We start from the raw sequence: 17,236 nt of genomic DNA, 5'->3' as shown, positions 1-17,236 counted from the left end.
AAGGCCGAAGCGGTGGACGCCCGCAAAGCATAATTTTCCAGTTTGATTACTACGGCCAACTACTGGCACTAGCATGGTAAGTCGCTGCATTGTCACCAAGCGCGTAAACTATACTGAAGGGCCGCTTTCAGTAAATGTGCGCAGGTGCAGCTGTGCACAAGTTCCATCAAGAGTAGGGAGACGGTTCACAATCCCGCATCTTTACATATCCTCACGATGCACAACACCAGTCGAATATCTTCTGTGGGCATGAACTCCGTCGGTGAGGTCCTTTGTAGGTTAGCCTTGCTCTGCTTATAATTTTTTCTATGAGCTCTTTGTGCGTTACAATCTTACTAAAAATGATCAGCAAGCCTATAGCCTTGCTGATTATAGAACAACAGTCATATCGAATGCCTCGACTAGCTTATCCGACACCATGCAAGCCCTTTATAAAAGTGTTTTAACCTTTACATGACGTTCTGTGATTACACCACAGCCCCGAGCTTTGGCTCAGGAATATGGCATTGTCCAAACAATCACGACGTGGTGGGTTCCCTTCCCGGTTGGCTCGAACCGCCACTCGTTGCGAGTGAACGGAAAATTCATTTGTGTGATCCTTAAACTTGCACAATGCCGTCTTTCACTGTGTCGCTTCTGTGCGTCAAATCTTGAAATTAAGTTGCTTTGTGCGAAACAAATTATGGAGGTGCGTTCTTGTAAATGTTGTGGTCGTACTGAACTGTCTACTAAGCGAACATCAGGAAGTCAGCAGCAGGTTGCGTTTATGTCTGTACTTTTTTAAACTGCCTGTTGTTTATTTAAATGCTCAGCTGCGCTAAATGAAACGGCATAACAACTTAAGGCGAGAGATCCCGTAGCAGGAATTGCCGTCAAGCACCTCCGAATGTATTGTTCCTTCCGCAGGTACGGATGACACAGCGATTTCGGAGTCAGTAATGGGACAGGAGTTTTCTGGCACGGACCAAACGGGACGTCGGGTCATGGGTCTCGTCTCCGGCCAGGCTTTGGCTACCGTGGTTGCCGCAGACCCCGTTCTTCTGTGGGAAGTGCCTGACGCGTGGACCATGACAGAGGCGTCAACCGTTCCTCTCTCTTACGCAACCGTTTACCATGCTCTCTTGGGGCGAGGTAAGATGCGGCCTGGTGAATCCGTCCTCGTGCACAGCGGCAGCGGATGCTTTGGGCAGGCCGCCATTTCCGTCGCTCTGTCTATGGGCTGCACCGTCTTCGCTAGTGTTGGTAAGAGCACGCACCTTGACAAGTTTCTGTGCAGCACTGACTCAATCATCAATCAAGTCATTCAGTCAATTTATTCGCCATTTATTAAAGCGTCACCAATAGCGTCAGTACCTTGAGAGACAACTTTCCAGTCAAGAGCTTCTATTAAAACATTTAAGAAGTTATTTTAACGTAAGTTGTCTAACTAGTTACAATGTGAGCACTTCAGGACTCGAAACAACTATGGCAGTGGGTACCCAAGGTATGGTTAGAAGCCCATCATTATGGTGGCCAGCGTTACAATGAACTATCGTTTAGAATAACAGCAGTCTTTCGTGAATTCATTCTATATTAATTTTGCCAGGGTATATGATTAGTGAAGGTAAAAATCACAGTTACATCCTTTGTAAAATTTCAAAAACCCAATGCACAATTTCCGCCGTGATGCCTGTAGCCTAGCCTGGTGGCTACACACGAAGGGAAAGTGAGAAGGGTTATGTTTTTTTTTTCGTACAATTATTTCTCGACGTCGTCAATCTGTTGCTATGTTAGGCTATGTGTTCCTCGGACATACATGTGTAATAGGCAAACTTTCAGCCAGTGTCACGAACTAGTGTCTCCGAACAGGTTCCTCAAAGGAAAAGCAGTTTCTGAAGGAACGCTTCTCCCAACTGGAAGACGGGTACATTGTAAACTACAATGGTCTTTGCTTGGAAGAATACATCTTCGGTCAAACCAAAGATAAAGGTGAGTAGCTGAATTTGGTGGTTGAAGAAATGTACGTCTAGACAGGCCAGTAAAACCCACACCTTACAGTTGAGAAGCATTAATAAGCTTTACATTTCATTTTCCTGTCCTTCGTGACTTTCCTGAGCGAGGTGCCTGTGGGACAACTATCGCAGGAAACCTCTATGGTCAATGCCGATGGACGTTCCAGCCTTGCATAAACGTTTACAGATAGTCGGTACTTATCTTGAACGCACGGCAATATAGACGCACTACTTACTATTAGCGCTTTCTTGCGCATAAAGCCGATTTTGAAGTGAACACAGCGTGTAAAACATATATATTGATAACTCAGGACAATGACCGAGAGATAATAGCGAAGTTTACGACACTCAGGTAAGTACCATTTCCAAGGACACTAATCAAGGCTACAAATTAATTGGAGAGAAAGCCAAAAGCTTTAAATATTGCAGCTTCGCAGAGCGTGTATGTTCGCTTTCTTTCAAGCGTTAATTAAACAATCTTTTCAACAAAACGTTTAGCTATGGCACTCCCACTAGAACTTTTCTACGTAAATGTCACTTGTGCCGAGTCACTTGTTGGTGGCTTGAGCACCGAGTGATACTCCTTGCTATGGCTCCGACCACCTTATCATAGCGCCGCTGCGTGTTGTCCGAAAACCCTGATAAAAATAAAAACGTAAATAAAAGGGATTTAATGCGCTAAGCTAAAGGATGTATATGACAGTGAATATTAGGATACGTCAGTAGCTGAAATGGGAGTCGTATAATTTGTATAAATTGCCATAAGCAGAAATTACATCTTGGAAACCAATCAGAAGGTGCTCGTGGCGCCACCTGACGGATCATATCTCAACCACACGCGTCTTTCTACGGCAGCGCAACAAAAAAGCAACGGATAACATTGAAGAAGACACATCCAGCGCAAACTTTCAACTAAAGTTATTGTGGCACTGAATCTACTTGTATACTGACGCAGTATACATTACGCACGTGTGTACATTTACGCAATAAAGACTGCAAATGCGCGTACGTAGAATAAAACAACAGTTAAGAGTTGGAAGATGCCGCCGCCAAAAAGACAAGTTCTTTGTCTGTGAGAACCAGTGAAGGTGAACTAATGCACTTATCACCCAATTTCGCAGTCGCCTCAGCCTCAGTGATTCCTCGAATCAGCTACGTTCTGCCACGGGATACAATCGTGCAAAGATTAAATGAAGGCAGACAGCCACAATCCCGACAATAAATTGCCAAGATACCACCGGTGTCCTTATCTCTGTCGTCCGTGTCTTTTTTGTTGCGTGGTCATACCGAAGTAATGAATTACCAACTTGCCCAAAATTTTGCTGCAATTACTTTCTGCGGGGATTCGGCAGCCCGTGAAACACGAACGCCGCAAAGGTATATAAAGTGATAGAACCGGCGCGAGTGCTACTTCCAGACACCTAAGTCTTGTATCAGGGTCGCTTCGGGTTTTTTTCAGCAACAGCAGTTCTGACTCTAACAGCAGTAATTTAGCTCTAACAGCGTCAAATCGCCTCACTTTGTTGTTTCTCTTGCTTTGTAGGAGTGGACATCGTCTTCCACAGTCTGCACGGTGCAAATAGAGACGTCATCGTTCACTGCCTGGCTCCCAACGGTCGCTACCTTTTTATCGACGCCGCGGGCATCTCCTCAACTCACCCACCTCAAGGACTCTCTTCAAAACGCAAAGTCGTCGACGTCATCCCCATTCGGGCGGATGCCCTGCACGCGAACGATCCCAGTGCCGCGGAGGAGAGGCGGCGTATAGCTGAACTAGTGCGCGGGGGTATCGCATCGGGTGCCGTGAAGCCGCTGCCTGTCGCGGTATTTCCACGAGACGAGGTTGTGCGTGCCTTCACGGCAGAAACCTGCGAAGGGATCACCAACAAAGTTGTACTCCAGGTACTTAAATAATCAGATATCCAACGGGCATCCCGTTTTCCTTCCTCCTGCTTCAACGCGAGCAGGCGTTGAAATATGAGATATGTGCAATACCATCTTCACTTCGTTAAAGTCTGGACGTTTAAATTTTCCTTCTTTAATATATTAAACCATGTGACGGCATTATCTACGCGAAAACTTCTTGCAGTAGGCAGCAGAATTATGTGTGTGTGTGTTGATCCTTGGTAGAGTTGCAATGTAGCTAAGGTCGCAATTTTGAATGCTAGGTAAAATTGGATGTACAAGAATTTGTAGAGGCAAAATCCAAAATAAATCAGCGGCATGGTGTGTCAGTACACCTTCGATCATGTTAAGTGCCCCATAACCTTTTTAGAGCCGGGTGTAAATGGAATACCTGCTTGATTTGCGGCGTCCACCTGCTTGGTTTGCTTGATTTGCGGAAAACAATTGGGCCAAAAGTATCAGGTGATGATTGTCCGAACTAAGCAGCAGCCTCACGGTAGACTAATGTACGTGTATAGACTGCTGTGAATGATCATTGGTTAGCTCATTCGTTAAAGGGCCCCTCACCAGGTTTGGCAATTTGGAGCTAACGAGCGCAATGCATACACTGAGCGTTCACGATCACGTCTGCCAAAATCTGCAACGCTACGCGCCGCGGAAATGGGTCAAATTTCAAGGTGAACGCTGCTTGCCCTTCCTCTCGCGGGCGCGCGCTTTAGAGAATGAGGGGATGACGTACATGAGAAAATGGCCCTACGTAGGTGGTAGTGCTGTGACGTCGCTCCTCTACGTAGACGACTGTGCTCTGACGTCGCCAACAGTAGCACGTGACACTGCGATAATTATTTGACACGACATGTGTAGTTTCTGTAATTTGTTGCTTGAACAGATTAATAAAACTTGAAAGAAATAATGAGACACACAAAGGGAATTTGTGCGTCTTTTTCATTTTTTTTTTCGTGAATTGCAGCGAGATGCGGGGCTAATGTGCCTCCCTTTCCCATGCGTTCGTGCCCCCGCGGTTAGCGCATCGAGCAGACGCCAGCCCTGGAAACGAAAGTGATGTTCTGGCGCGTTCGAGCACTCATTATTCTCATTTATTCTACCGCGTCCAAGTAAACGTTAATGCGGCACTGGCTCATGATACCGCCAATCTCGTGCCCGTAGAAATGTCTCAACTGTCATGCTCGTCCCGCAGAAACAGGCGGTACACCACAGAGAACGCCGACAAAACGCCCACGGCCGCTACATAAAAAACAAAGGTAGCGGCCGTGCAACGCCGCTCGCGTGCTCGGGCTGGCTCTGGCACGTCATGCGCACGTGACCATGCATGCGCATGACGTGCTCATGCGTATGTGTCAAGTGAAGAGGGCAGGGAAGGGATTTGGCTTGCTAAGGCTACACGGGGCGAGTGGCAAGGGTTTGAAACTCGCCTCCTCGCATCATGGTTTCGCGCCGCTACAAATTATTGTTTTTCTCAGCTCGTAATGAACCGATCTGAAAAATTCTTGCGGCATACTGCTCTTCATTCGGCACACAACAACTTCCAGCGTCTAACTAAAATTTGCTATGTGGCCTGGTGAGGGGCCCTTTAACGGCAGGTTTTCGGTGAAATTTAAGGGGTCCAAACCATGAGCTCTCGTTACACAATGCATTAAAATCATTGCAATCATACACGTACTGCACTACTGTGTTTGTCAACCAGCCTACAGCGTAGTAGTATTTTATTACATTTTATTACAGCTTTTATTTGGTTGTGTCCAGGATCGGCCCATTTTGCTCCGCCTTCCTGGCAACAACCACCCTAGCGTTTTTTTTTTTTTTGCGACTTTTTTGCAATGAACTGTGCACGGCATTTTGCTCATTCTGGTTATGCAGACGTACACCTGCTCAATATTTCTTTTCTTGTTTTCCCTCCGTATTTTTTTCTCATAATCTGATGCACCCCAATTCGCGCAGGTGCGAGAAGACACAAGCCACCAAAGCGGAGACAGCAGTTCACCCTTCACCGTAGAAGCCATCGCCCGCACGTACTTCTACAGGCACAAAGCGTACGTCGTTGTTGGAGACGTGAGCAGCTTTGCTCTGGAGTTCGTGGACTGGATGGTGACCAGAGGCTGCCGGAAGCTTCTTCTCTCCGGAGGCCGCGCAATGGTCACGGGCTATCAACGTCTTTGTCTGCACCGGTGGCGAACAGCAGGCGCCTCGGTTGTCGTCAGCGAAGTCGACGTGTCATCGCCGCAAGGTGCTCTGCAGGTCATCAAGGAAGCCGAGGCAATGGGCCCGGTTGGCGGAATCTTCAACGTTTCTCTGGTGAGCCAGCGGCGTTTTCGCATCCTGCGCCATCCACAGTAGGTGGACAATTCCTCCGAATATTTACGTTGGACACATCGCAACTAAAACAGAGTGAATGACGATCATTTGCTGCGTAGATTTTCGATAACACACCTTGGAATTAACAAAGTGTGGACGATTGGAGAGAAAAACGAAGGAAAATTCACGCTATCTCCCGCTAAAGGGGACCATCGATGCGAAGCAGCGTTTTGGCATGTCGAGCCTGCGTTTCAGAGGGGGAGTGGAGAGGGGAAGTAGAGAGAAAGATGGAAGAGGGGGAAATGGAGAGAGGGGGAGTGGGGAGGGGAGATGGGGAAGAGAAGAGGGGAAAGGGGAGAGGGCGAGGGGAGATGAGGTGCGTGGAGAGGGGTTGCGCATGCGCAGTGAGCGTGGTCACGCCGCACACCACCGGTTTGAACTCCGCCATAAGATGCTTCGCATCTAATAACTAGACCAACCTTCCCCTTTAGCAGTGTGCGTGTACACGACGATGTGTGAAAACCCGTATTCAAGCTTATAAATATAGCCCATTTGACCTCGGTTTACCTGACCTTGCTTTGCGACACATGCGTGCCTGTATGTGTCTTATTGTATAAGTTTAATACACAAACTCGGAACATACTTCGTCCTTCGTGCATTTCGTCACGCGTTAACGCTAACTTCAAAAACGGAGTGCCAGTTGGCTGCTCGAGTGCGTTGCTCAGTTCGCTGAACCCGTGTAGTAGTGTTGAGGGAAACTACATTCCTGCCTCAATCGCAGGTATCACCGGCATCGCCAACGTCAAGAATGTGTGCTGTAACCACATGACACACCCCTCAGAATAATGCAATGGGCTCATTGAGATGAATAATAAATAAACAATAAATGATGAGGTAGCATTACGGTGGATGATATAGGATCCAATATGGAATAAAATGTCACGTTGTTTTTCTTCAAATATGATGCTGCGGTAGTCAGCGATATCATCACCGTAGTGTTACCGGGGTTCTTGATAGCCTGCGCCATCACGACTTCTTTTATCGCTTGAATAATACCACACATTTATGTTGCCCTGCACAGTGCAGTTCCTCTTAACTCGCCGGCGTAGCTATGTGGCTATTACGTCATAACGACCAACACGAGGTCGGTACTTTTTAGTCTAGCGCTCCATTTACCGCAGCCGAAGTTCAAGAATTCTCGTCATTGAAAATACGCATAAAGTTTTGTGCGCAACTTACATGGCACGTGGTGGCATAAGGTGGAAGCTATACTTTCTCGGACATTAACACATCGTGCGGAGTATGAACACATGTTGTATGAAATATAGGAGGAATACATTATCCTTACCATAAATCAACATCACTTTAAATGGAGCGGCGGTTTTTTTTAAACTTAGCTTCGGGTTAGCTTTACACAGAATAACAATATTATTTTCCTATTTCTTAAGCATTTCTTATGATTCTGTATGTTCTGCGTTTTAAGTTCTATACCGTCCCTACCTTTCACATCATTGTTCGTTCATTCATTATAATATTCTTTATTGTTTATGAACCTTTAGGATTCTATAAATATTTTCCTTTTGTTGAACTCACTTCTCTTATAAATACCACTTGGGACGTGAGGGCAGATTTCAATTATACCTTTGTTTTTGGCGCAATGAATTGTGTACCCCTCATGCAATACTCACGATTGAGCCCTCAGGGTAAGCAAATGAGTAACTAAATAAATAACTGAATAATCAAATAACACAAGCGACCGCGAAAATTTTCTATGCGCGCGCAGTGTCACGAAGATGCCTGGGTAGCCGATCAAAGGACTGAGGTGCACCACGCGGACTACAAGATCAAGGTCGACGGCACGCGGCATCTGGACGAACACTCCCGGAAACTGTGCCCGCAGCTCGACCACTTCGTCGTCTTCTCTTCGGTGTGCTCTGGTCGCGGAACGTCGGGGAGGTCTCTATCCGGCTACGTCGACTCCACATTAGAACGCTTGTGCGAGCGCCGCGCTGCAGACGGGCTTCCCGGTAAGTTTACGAGACCCTCCTGATGTACTATCAACGACACATTTTCCGTGTCTCTCTGAGAAAGAGAGAGAAAGACACACAGTTCCCTATGCATTTGCCTAAGACAGCTCGAAGGCGAAAGCCATCTTCTTTTTCTTCTCAGTCAATTCTATTTAATCCACGATTGCCAATGGAATGATTAACTCATTTAAATACCAATGCCGATTTGTTTAAATATTCATAATTTTCTTAGCGCCACCTTTAAATAAAACGGCCTGCCTCGGACAGCACTTTACAGTCAGAGTGGAGTTTTCAGTTTTGTACAGGTAACTGGAAGTGTGGTCAACATAACTTTAAGTCCCCCACTGAAGCACAGCAGTTGTTTGGGCGTTATATTGACGTGACACGTAAATACGACAGTTTCGCCGGAAGGGCGAAGCAATGAATGCGATAGCAACAACTTCGAATGTTACACAATGTAAGGCTAGCGGCTAACTCCTTTAGGGTGCGATCTGCTGTAGCTCTACAAAATGCTGGCGTAAGAGAATGCGGCCACTCCAGCGAGCGACCTGGTTTTCGTACTGTCCGTCACCTCAACGCGAAGTAAGCGGTGAGACGCAGTACGTGCAAGGGTAGGAGCCGTCTACTGATGTCTGCCGAGATGGCGCGCACGACCGCGCCCTTTTGATCGAAGTTCGCAGTTGCTGCCCGAGCTACGCAGCCCCACCACCATCGGCGCCCCTTCATGCTCCTTCGCCCGACGGAGCCGGCCGGCGCGTGCGCTTCATCTCGGCTTGGGCCGCTCCCGTCGCAGCCTTCGCAAACTTTCGCTCGAATATAAAACATACGACGCAGGGGGTGATGTTATCATTTTTAGTTTATACGGAACATGACGGCGACGCCGGCAGCAAAATACGCCTCGAGTGTCTACATAATTGCTATCGCAATAAAAATGTTAGCGTCCTTCCTTTCCACATATACTAAGTGTGCGCAGTGCAGCCAATGTCTGGCTACTCGTCTTTTAGACTGGAGGCCTCGAACATTAACAATGGCCCCTTCGGTGGCCACCCTAACAAAACTCTGATTACTCTTTTAATGAAGTCTCTCTCTGTCTCTTAGGACTGGCCATCCAATGGGGTTCCATCGATGGAGGCTACCTCAATAACAATTCCCAGAGCCCACAAACGATGTTCGAGGGAACACAACCCCAGCGAATCAAGTCTTTCTTGGATGTCATGGAGAGGTTCCTTAACCAAAGCCACCCCCGTAGTCTCCAGCTTGGTCAAGGCTGAAGTCGATTCCAGTTCAGAGAAGAAGCCAGAAAAGAACCACCTCGTTGACGCGGTGACACGAATTCTTGGTGAGATACTGAACTCTTGGTTCGATAACAACTCACTTTCGAAAAAAAAGAAAAGAAAGCGAGCCTATTGCCAGCTACTCCTCCCTGAGAAGAAATATGAAATGTCATTTTATCGCAGAACGCTTTTGTTAGCTCATGGCCATATCGACATTAGTTAGGGCGACCCTTTGTTTGCAAAAGGAAAGACACGTCTTACAGTGTAAATTGCTCGCACTGTGCACAGATGCATGGGCGTAGCCATGAGGGGGGGGGGAGATGTTTAAAACACCGATTTTTTATTTTCAATTTTGCATGTGCGGATATATATCGTATATATAAGGAGTGACTGAACACCTCCCCCCCCCCCCCCCGGTGGTGGTGGTGGTGAAAAACTATTATAAAAGAGAGTGTATGAGCCCCTGAAAGGGCCCTACAGACTAGGTGGCATCCTCAGTCCGGGACGTCATTGGACGACACCGCTGCTTTTGCTCGCGCAATGAGGGCTTGTTGGGCCCCCAGGTCAGAGCAGCTAAGCAGCGTCGCCTCCCAGTCCTCTCGCGTAGGGTTGGGGAGGGGGGGAATGGCTGTGTTCAGCTGGCAGGCCCATACCATGTGGTAGACATCGGCTGTATCCCCACAGTGCTTGCACCTGCCAGTGAGTGCTGGATCGAAGTATTGTAATATGGCCGGGCATAGTAATGTGTTCGTTTGCAGTCGGCGTAGGATTCTTTCTCCCGCCTTATCCAGACCCTTGGCCGGGGTGAAAACCGGCAATGCTGGGAGTGATAGTGCTCTACAATTTCTTTGTACCTGAGCAGCGGCGGTTGTGGGTTCCAGTCCATAGGGTTCAAATGAGGTACCCGGGGAATGAGCGCTCGGGCAGCCGCGTCTGCGGCCTCGTTCCCTCGAAGTCCCTGATGGCCTGGGGTCCATACCAAGCGTTTTGGGGTGGGTTCGGCGAACCTTGTGCTCGCATGCAGAATTTCGTAGGCAAGGGGTGAAATTTCCCCTGCCATGTAACGGGCGCAGGCTTTGCGAGAATCAGTAATGATTACATTAGAAGTTCTCCTGAAAGCTTGTCACTACGCTGAAAAAAAAATTCATTGTGCAGTAGAAACTCAACCTGACATTACGTTTCTTTTTTTCCGAGCTGATCGTTAGACCTCGGTACAAGAACACATGGTTGGTGCAGACAAAATTAACACTAATGCTTAGTACTAAATAATAGCAATAATACTAAAAAATGGTCGTTGATTTCGATTTCAAGGAAATCTTTCATAACACGAAAGTGAAAGATACCTTCGTTGAAGTAGTTGTCCTTTTATTGGGCATTTAAAAGGAACACTAAAGAAGCGTTAACGGGAAAGACAGTTGTTCTCGTATTGTTATTTTCCATTTTGCAATACCGAAAGCCCCGCTCCTACCACGAGAAAACGCGAAAGGAGAAAATGAAGATGGCGAAGCCAGCTTGAACTTCTTGCACCAGCTCTACGTGTCCATATGGATTTTGACAACGTCTGCTAAGGCCTGCATAATAGTTTATCGGTAAAAACTGTTTACATTTCAGTTCTGGGAGACCCGAAGCCTTAACATGGCAACTTCACGAAAATTTAAATGAAGAAACGGCGCCAAAATACGCAAAAAGGCTTTAAAATCCGTGACGTCACAGTGACGTTAACATGCTGGAGTTTCAGCGCAGAATTTTAAAAAGTGAGACTTCGACCTTTATAAAATGCCCTAATAGTTATTCTGTCATGGCCAACACAATGACCACAGAGTTCTGAAACAATAATTTATCTGTCTAATCTGATTTAATGTTTCACTTTAGTGTCCTCTACGAAATACAATTTGAACAGTGTGTATTGCTATTGGGCGAGCATGGCAGTTTTTTGACGACGATTCACCCGTGCTGACGCCACGTTCCACGTTTTCCCCATCCCGACGACTAACGTTGACGACCACCAGCAACCTATCGTGGTACCTGAAGTATTCGACACACCAGCTGGACATAGCGGATTGTAACATAAGTTTCCGCTTCGCGGTGCGGCTTCGGCGCTCTCACTGTAGTGTCACGCCCGCCGCTGAAACCAACGTGATTATCTAGTAAAGGCAGAACATTTCCCCTGGTTCGGATCAGAAACGCTAATGTTGACGTAATGCGTAAGCAAAACAAGAACCGCGGAATTCAGACCGAACCCACAGAGCATTCCCCGAACGGTGCACTGTGTGTTAGCCCGCTGCTCCACCAAACCAGAACGGTGGGAGCGTCTAACCACCGCCCATGCATGGTAGCTGTTGCCCTGCGCTAGCTTTAAAGTGACGGGCCCTCTTATTGTAGTCAGTTCCATAACGCTTTCGTGTCAAAAACGCTACCGACATTATTCAGTTCTGTAGATCTCTCACATAAATTTTTACCACTTTACATACACATACACATGTAAATGAAATAACTAATTAAAACTGTCCTCTATTCCGGAGTTGCGAAATTCGAACTACATCGTTCTGAAGCCCACCCCTTCTTTGAAGTAATCATTTTTATAGGTGATAAGCAACCATATCGGTAGCCTAAATGATAGCCTAAATGGTGCATAATGAGCCTGTACAAAATGGTAAATTAATGTCTCATATAATGCACTGAATGCAGTGAATTATATGCCAAGCAGCACAATTTCGCATTTTTAGTGTGCTAAGATGAACGCCCAGTTTCTTTTTTTTCTTTCTCTGCATCGGTGCTCTCTTTCCAACCCCTATTTCTCCACCTCATTGCAGGGTAGTAAACTGGATGGTAGTCCTCTTCACATCTCTCTCTCTCTCTATCCAGTAACGTTTGCTACTAAACCGTAGCCACTATCGCCTGTCTGCAAGGAAGCCGACGCACACTTCACTTACTTTTTCATGCAACAGAGACTTGGCTCCGACGAAGCAGCCAGTCGTGTTTCAGTAAGACTTGCCATATTTAGCGCTGCACTTAGATACAACCTGCGCAAGCAGCCACTTTTATGAATCCCCGTCCTTGAGATGCGAGAAGCACGCAACATTTGCAAAACCAGTACTTCGGTTTGATTTGTGGCGAACTCTAACTACACTGTACTAACACTGCGCTTCCTCTTTCATCCGGCAATGCTGTCGCAGGCTTCCAAGATTCGTCGACGCTGAACCAAAACAGCAATCTCGGCGAGTTAGGCTTAGACTCCATCATGGGCGTTCAAATACTAACGGTCATCGAGAAGTGCACGGGCCTGGCTCTCTCTGTGCAAGGAATACGCCAGATCACCCTCAACGGGCTGCGCGAAATGAGCAAACAAGAACGTGCAAACTAAAGTTGATCGAGTCATCTTTCATGAGGAGGAGGTGGGCCGGAGATAATGTGAAATACCTTGTACGTCACCACAATGAGACACCGAAACACTTAAAAATAAAATATCGTGCTGAATTTGTGCTTGACATCCTTCTCTTAGTTGTGTAGTACGGCGTGCGCACTAAGGGGCGGGGGGGGCTTTAATTTTCGAAGTGGGCGCAAAGTCTGCCCAATATTTTTACTCAATCGGACTTGTACTTTTACTACTGAAAGAACAGCTTTATGGTCATGTATGATTTTGACGATAAGGACGGCCGAGAACCGATGATTTCCAGGAGCTCTTTATTTTTTTTTTTTTTTTTTGCATCTATCGCGAGCGCGATCTTTCGGACATGACCAATAAGTGGGGAGGGGTGAGCTGCGTTGCAACTGGCCCTCCCGACCCCTCTCCCAATGGTGAGCACTGCGCATTCCTATGGTAGTGTTGTTCGGAACGAAGCAGCGACGTTCCAGGAACTTTTTTGAGAGGTACGGAGGAACGCCACCGCTCCGTTGGGGGTCGGTGGAACTGTAAGGGCCCGCTCACGCTAGCGGCAAGCCTGCCGCAACGGCGCGGTGCCGCAGAACGTCGGCCGTCGCCGCACTCGCGAGAGCTGTCCTACTTGCACGGCAAGCTTCGCCGGCGAGCTTCCGAAAAACATGGCCGCACTGCTGAAAGCGGTTGTCGTCCACCTCGAATCTATCAAGTGGCCGCCGTGCGCTCTGTAGCGTGTAAGCTCCGGACTGATGCTTCCATTTGCTTTAGATTCACGTCCTTAAGCTTCGACAGCAAAGTATTCGTGCCGATTCGGCCCCGTTTTTGAGAGCCGTGCTCAAATAATCGATGCTGTAGGCTTAGCGAGTCGAGAAGGGCGCTTCCGAATGCTCGGAGGACATAGATTACGCGTTTGCTAGTTGTTTCTGATTCTCCATAGCTGGCGCCACTTGACCTGGCGCCAGCTTGGGGACTCTTTATTTGATCGTACGCGACGCTTTTTTTTAATGCGGGACAGACGAAAACGCTTTATCGACTGCTGAAACCATGCCTGGAAAACGACACGGACGAAATACGCACTTCTAGCGTGAAAAGCGCAGAAAAAAAAAGCAAGCAGCTCGAAGCGTCCCGCGGCAGACGCAGACGACACGGAAAGCCAAAAGCAGCCGACGCGGCGCGCCGTAGTCATGGCAACCGCTCCTCCGTCGCTTATTGGCCACGTCGCTCTGCGGCAGACGGAGGACGGCGAGAAAATGGGTCTCGGACCTATTCTGCGGACGGCAAAGAACGGCAGACGTGCGCGAACGAAATCGCTTGCGCACGGCAGCCTGAGAACGTCAAACGGCAAACGGCAAGCTGCCGTGCCGCTAGCGTGAGCGGGCCCTTACGGCAACTCGTTGCGTTTTCGAAGGAACGGCAGAGGAAACGGCGTTCCGCCTGTAAACGTTGCACAGCATTGAAAAGACACAGGCAAGTACTCAGTGCCTTGTGCAGAGCAGGGCGGACGACCGTAGGGGAACCGAACTACGGACGCCGTGGTTCCGCGACGTCTTCGAACGCCAGAGAGAGAAGAGCGAATTTGGCGTCCGACGCGCACGGGGCAGAAGAGCCCGCCCTACTTATCGCGGCCCCAGAAGTGAATGAAACACCGACGTGGTAACCACCGAAACCCCTCGCGGCGGCCTTCCGCTGCGTATGAACGGACCTCTTTTCGGGCCCCAGCGCAGTGCTGGCGAGGTCACACTTTGGTTGGACTTCTTGGCTGGGAGCGGTTTGCCATATGCAGCGAACGCCTCCGCCGTTGTCTGTTCGCACGCTCGCCGTCTGCGTAGCTTTGGCGCAGTTGCTGGGAGTGTTATCCGCGTCGCGTGGTGGGCTGGTTCTATTGTCCCTTTAAGACATATCTCGTGTATGCCGCCGGCTGCTGTGGACAATACTCAGCCTTTTGATACTCGGTTACATGGATGGCGGGGAACAGGACCGCAACGCAGTGGACGCGCGCGCGCCGAAGTGGCACCTGTCCATTGTGCCTCCGATGGTTGCGTTTCCGCGGGAATTTCTCCAACGTGCGACTTATCTCCGCGGCTGTCGGTCCAGTTCAGTCCGACAGCCGTCGCACCGGAAGCGCCTCTATCATACAATAAACGACGCGCGTACCTTCTTGTTGTGTCCACTGAGCCTGCCCTCGTCCCTACGACCTTATTTGACTTAGTTCTTATTCGTGTTCAACACGGCAGTACCCTGAAGCACTTGGGTGGAACGACTTTCCAACATTGTCAGCAAAGTGCTGACGAGAAAACAGGTTCGTCTGTTGGACACCAACATCAAGTTGAAACTCTTGGTGAATTCAAATAAGGGACTTACTATAAGTTGCGAATATGCATCCCACATATTTTCACTCATACTGCCATATTGAATCAGTACTCATCAAAGGCCTACGCACCGTTTCCTTTCGATGCAATTTCTTGGGCAATAAATTCAATGATATTGGTGCATATGAGGAACTTTCTGTTTGAACATTTAAAGGCCAGCTTTTTTTGTGTTATTGTAATGGTACTTGTAATTGATGAGCGTCAAAGTTGCATTTAAACGTGTCTAGGGTATGTTCGATGCTTTTCCAAAAACAGAATTAGACGGGGAGCGTTTATTTCAATACGTTTTATAACCTGCTGCCCGCGTAATTAAAATTCGTATCATTTGCATAGCTCTATGTGAGCTTTGAATGGTTCATTTTATTTCGCCTCAGGATTATCACACACTGTATTTTAATTTTTAAAAATCACATGTAACGTCATTGTAACGACACGTTCCAATGGGCAAAACGTAACTGGAACGCGTTCCTTGCAATTTAAAGGAACTTGTAGCGTAAATTCGTTCCGAAATTGCGAACGAACGAGGAACGAGCTTTGTTTCCTGTTTTAGAGGAAGTGTACAAGATTGTGTTCTGGTTTTGTCTGAAAAATCGCCACCGCCGTGTCTCCTCGCCACGAAAAGCCCCAAGCGAATGTCGTTCTTATGTACAACGTGGACGTCATCTGTACTGCGTTTAACGGCTGAACCGACGTGTTATCCTGACGTCATCACACCATTTTCGAAATTCATTACGCAGCTTTTTCTCAGGTCGTGTATTCCTACATCCTGTACCAGCCGCAGGTGCACAAAGGTAAAAGCTAGGCGCGGGCGCGGGTTGCTGACTCGAATGAGCAAGAGTATGCTCAGTTGCCGCGACCACGTGTCGACAAATTTTCTTTGTAGCGTGTGCGTGCCTTCAAAGCTGCACCTTTCCCGTACACGATATTGCGTGTGCGTGCGTGCGTGTGTGTGTGAGAGAGAGAAGAGGACGGTAATGTCTAAATATATGTATTACATGTGAACTTCCACTACCGACAGAGCCATAATTGAGAGAAGCTATTGCGAGCAGAATGGAAATGTGTAATTCCCCAAGGTCATAATGCTCGCCATACGATGTTCGTGCAGAGCACGGGAGCTTGTTTTGCGGCTCTTAAAGTTGAACGAGATAAATGCAAATTAGAGCGGATGTCCCGCGCGTTTTTGTCAGCTTTCGGCGAAGGTGCCATGCCGTGTTGTCACGTGTTTTATATACTTACTTATGGAAATAAATTTAGAACTGCGAGCGCTGCACAAAACTCGAACAGAACAAGCTCAACGGGACACCCTGCAAGTTCGCTGCAACGACAGACATATTCTGATTAGTTGTCTACTCAGCCGCGCGTCGAAGTACACAACGACCTTAGAGCGCTGTAATCTCTTCTGTCTATTCCTTGTTCTTTTCTTCCGCCTTTCCTGTGGTGTTCGGAATGCATGTTTTTGGGTAGCGGTGAGATAAGCTGCTTCGTTATATCGAGTGCCATATTGTGGTGTGTATGTTACTCCAAGCAATGTCAATAAAAATTCAGCATAAATTAATGCTCTCACCACACGATGTTCGTGAAGAGCACAAGACATCCAAACGGCCGAATGTCTAAACAGCGATGCACTTCATCTGTACCCTTATTACATTTACGTGTTAACCGTGCCAGCGAAGTGGACGGAGAAGCGCCTTCCGTCGTAGCTCAGTCCGCCATTTTCATTGATCTGTGCTTCCCTCTGCCGTTTTGGTAGGGGCTGGGACAACCGGTGTAGTCAGAACGAAAACCTCCGAGATCAAGAGGCGTTTCACGACTTCACTGCTAGGGGAAGAGCGCATGCGCCGTGGCATCGTGAAATAGGCGGATTGGTAGAGCATCGGGCGCGCAATTCCAAGGTTGTGGGTTCGGATGCCACCAAAGGAAAGGGTGTGTTTCGTCCACTTTAATTCATTTCAATTTACGTCGTAATTACTACACCACA

At 47.8% G+C, this 17,236-nt stretch overlaps 1 protein-coding gene across 1 annotated transcript; it reads left to right on the top strand.

Annotated features, from left to right (window-relative positions):
- The first annotated feature begins 916 nt into the window (after positions 1-916).
- LOC125759350 (fatty acid synthase-like) lies at positions 917-12,979 on the top strand. The gene is made up of 7 exons (XM_049417876.1): positions 917-1,242; positions 1,849-1,968; positions 3,535-3,893; positions 5,856-6,209; positions 7,993-8,236; positions 9,335-9,575; positions 12,687-12,979. The coding sequence occupies exons 1-6, from the start codon at positions 939-941 to the stop codon at positions 9,505-9,507; spliced, it is 1,554 nt and encodes a 517-aa protein (XP_049273833.1). The 5' UTR covers positions 917-938; the 3' UTR covers positions 9,508-9,575; positions 12,687-12,979.
- Positions 12,980-17,236: the final 4,257 nt, after the last annotated feature.

The sequence above is a fragment of the Rhipicephalus sanguineus genome, chromosome 7 (genome assembly GCF_013339695.2).
Source record: "Rhipicephalus sanguineus isolate Rsan-2018 chromosome 7, BIME_Rsan_1.4, whole genome shotgun sequence".
NCBI lineage: Eukaryota > Metazoa > Arthropoda > Arachnida > Ixodida > Ixodidae > Rhipicephalus > Rhipicephalus sanguineus.
The sequence above is the reverse complement of the archived record's forward strand: the minus strand, read 5'-3'. Positions and strand labels throughout refer to the sequence as shown.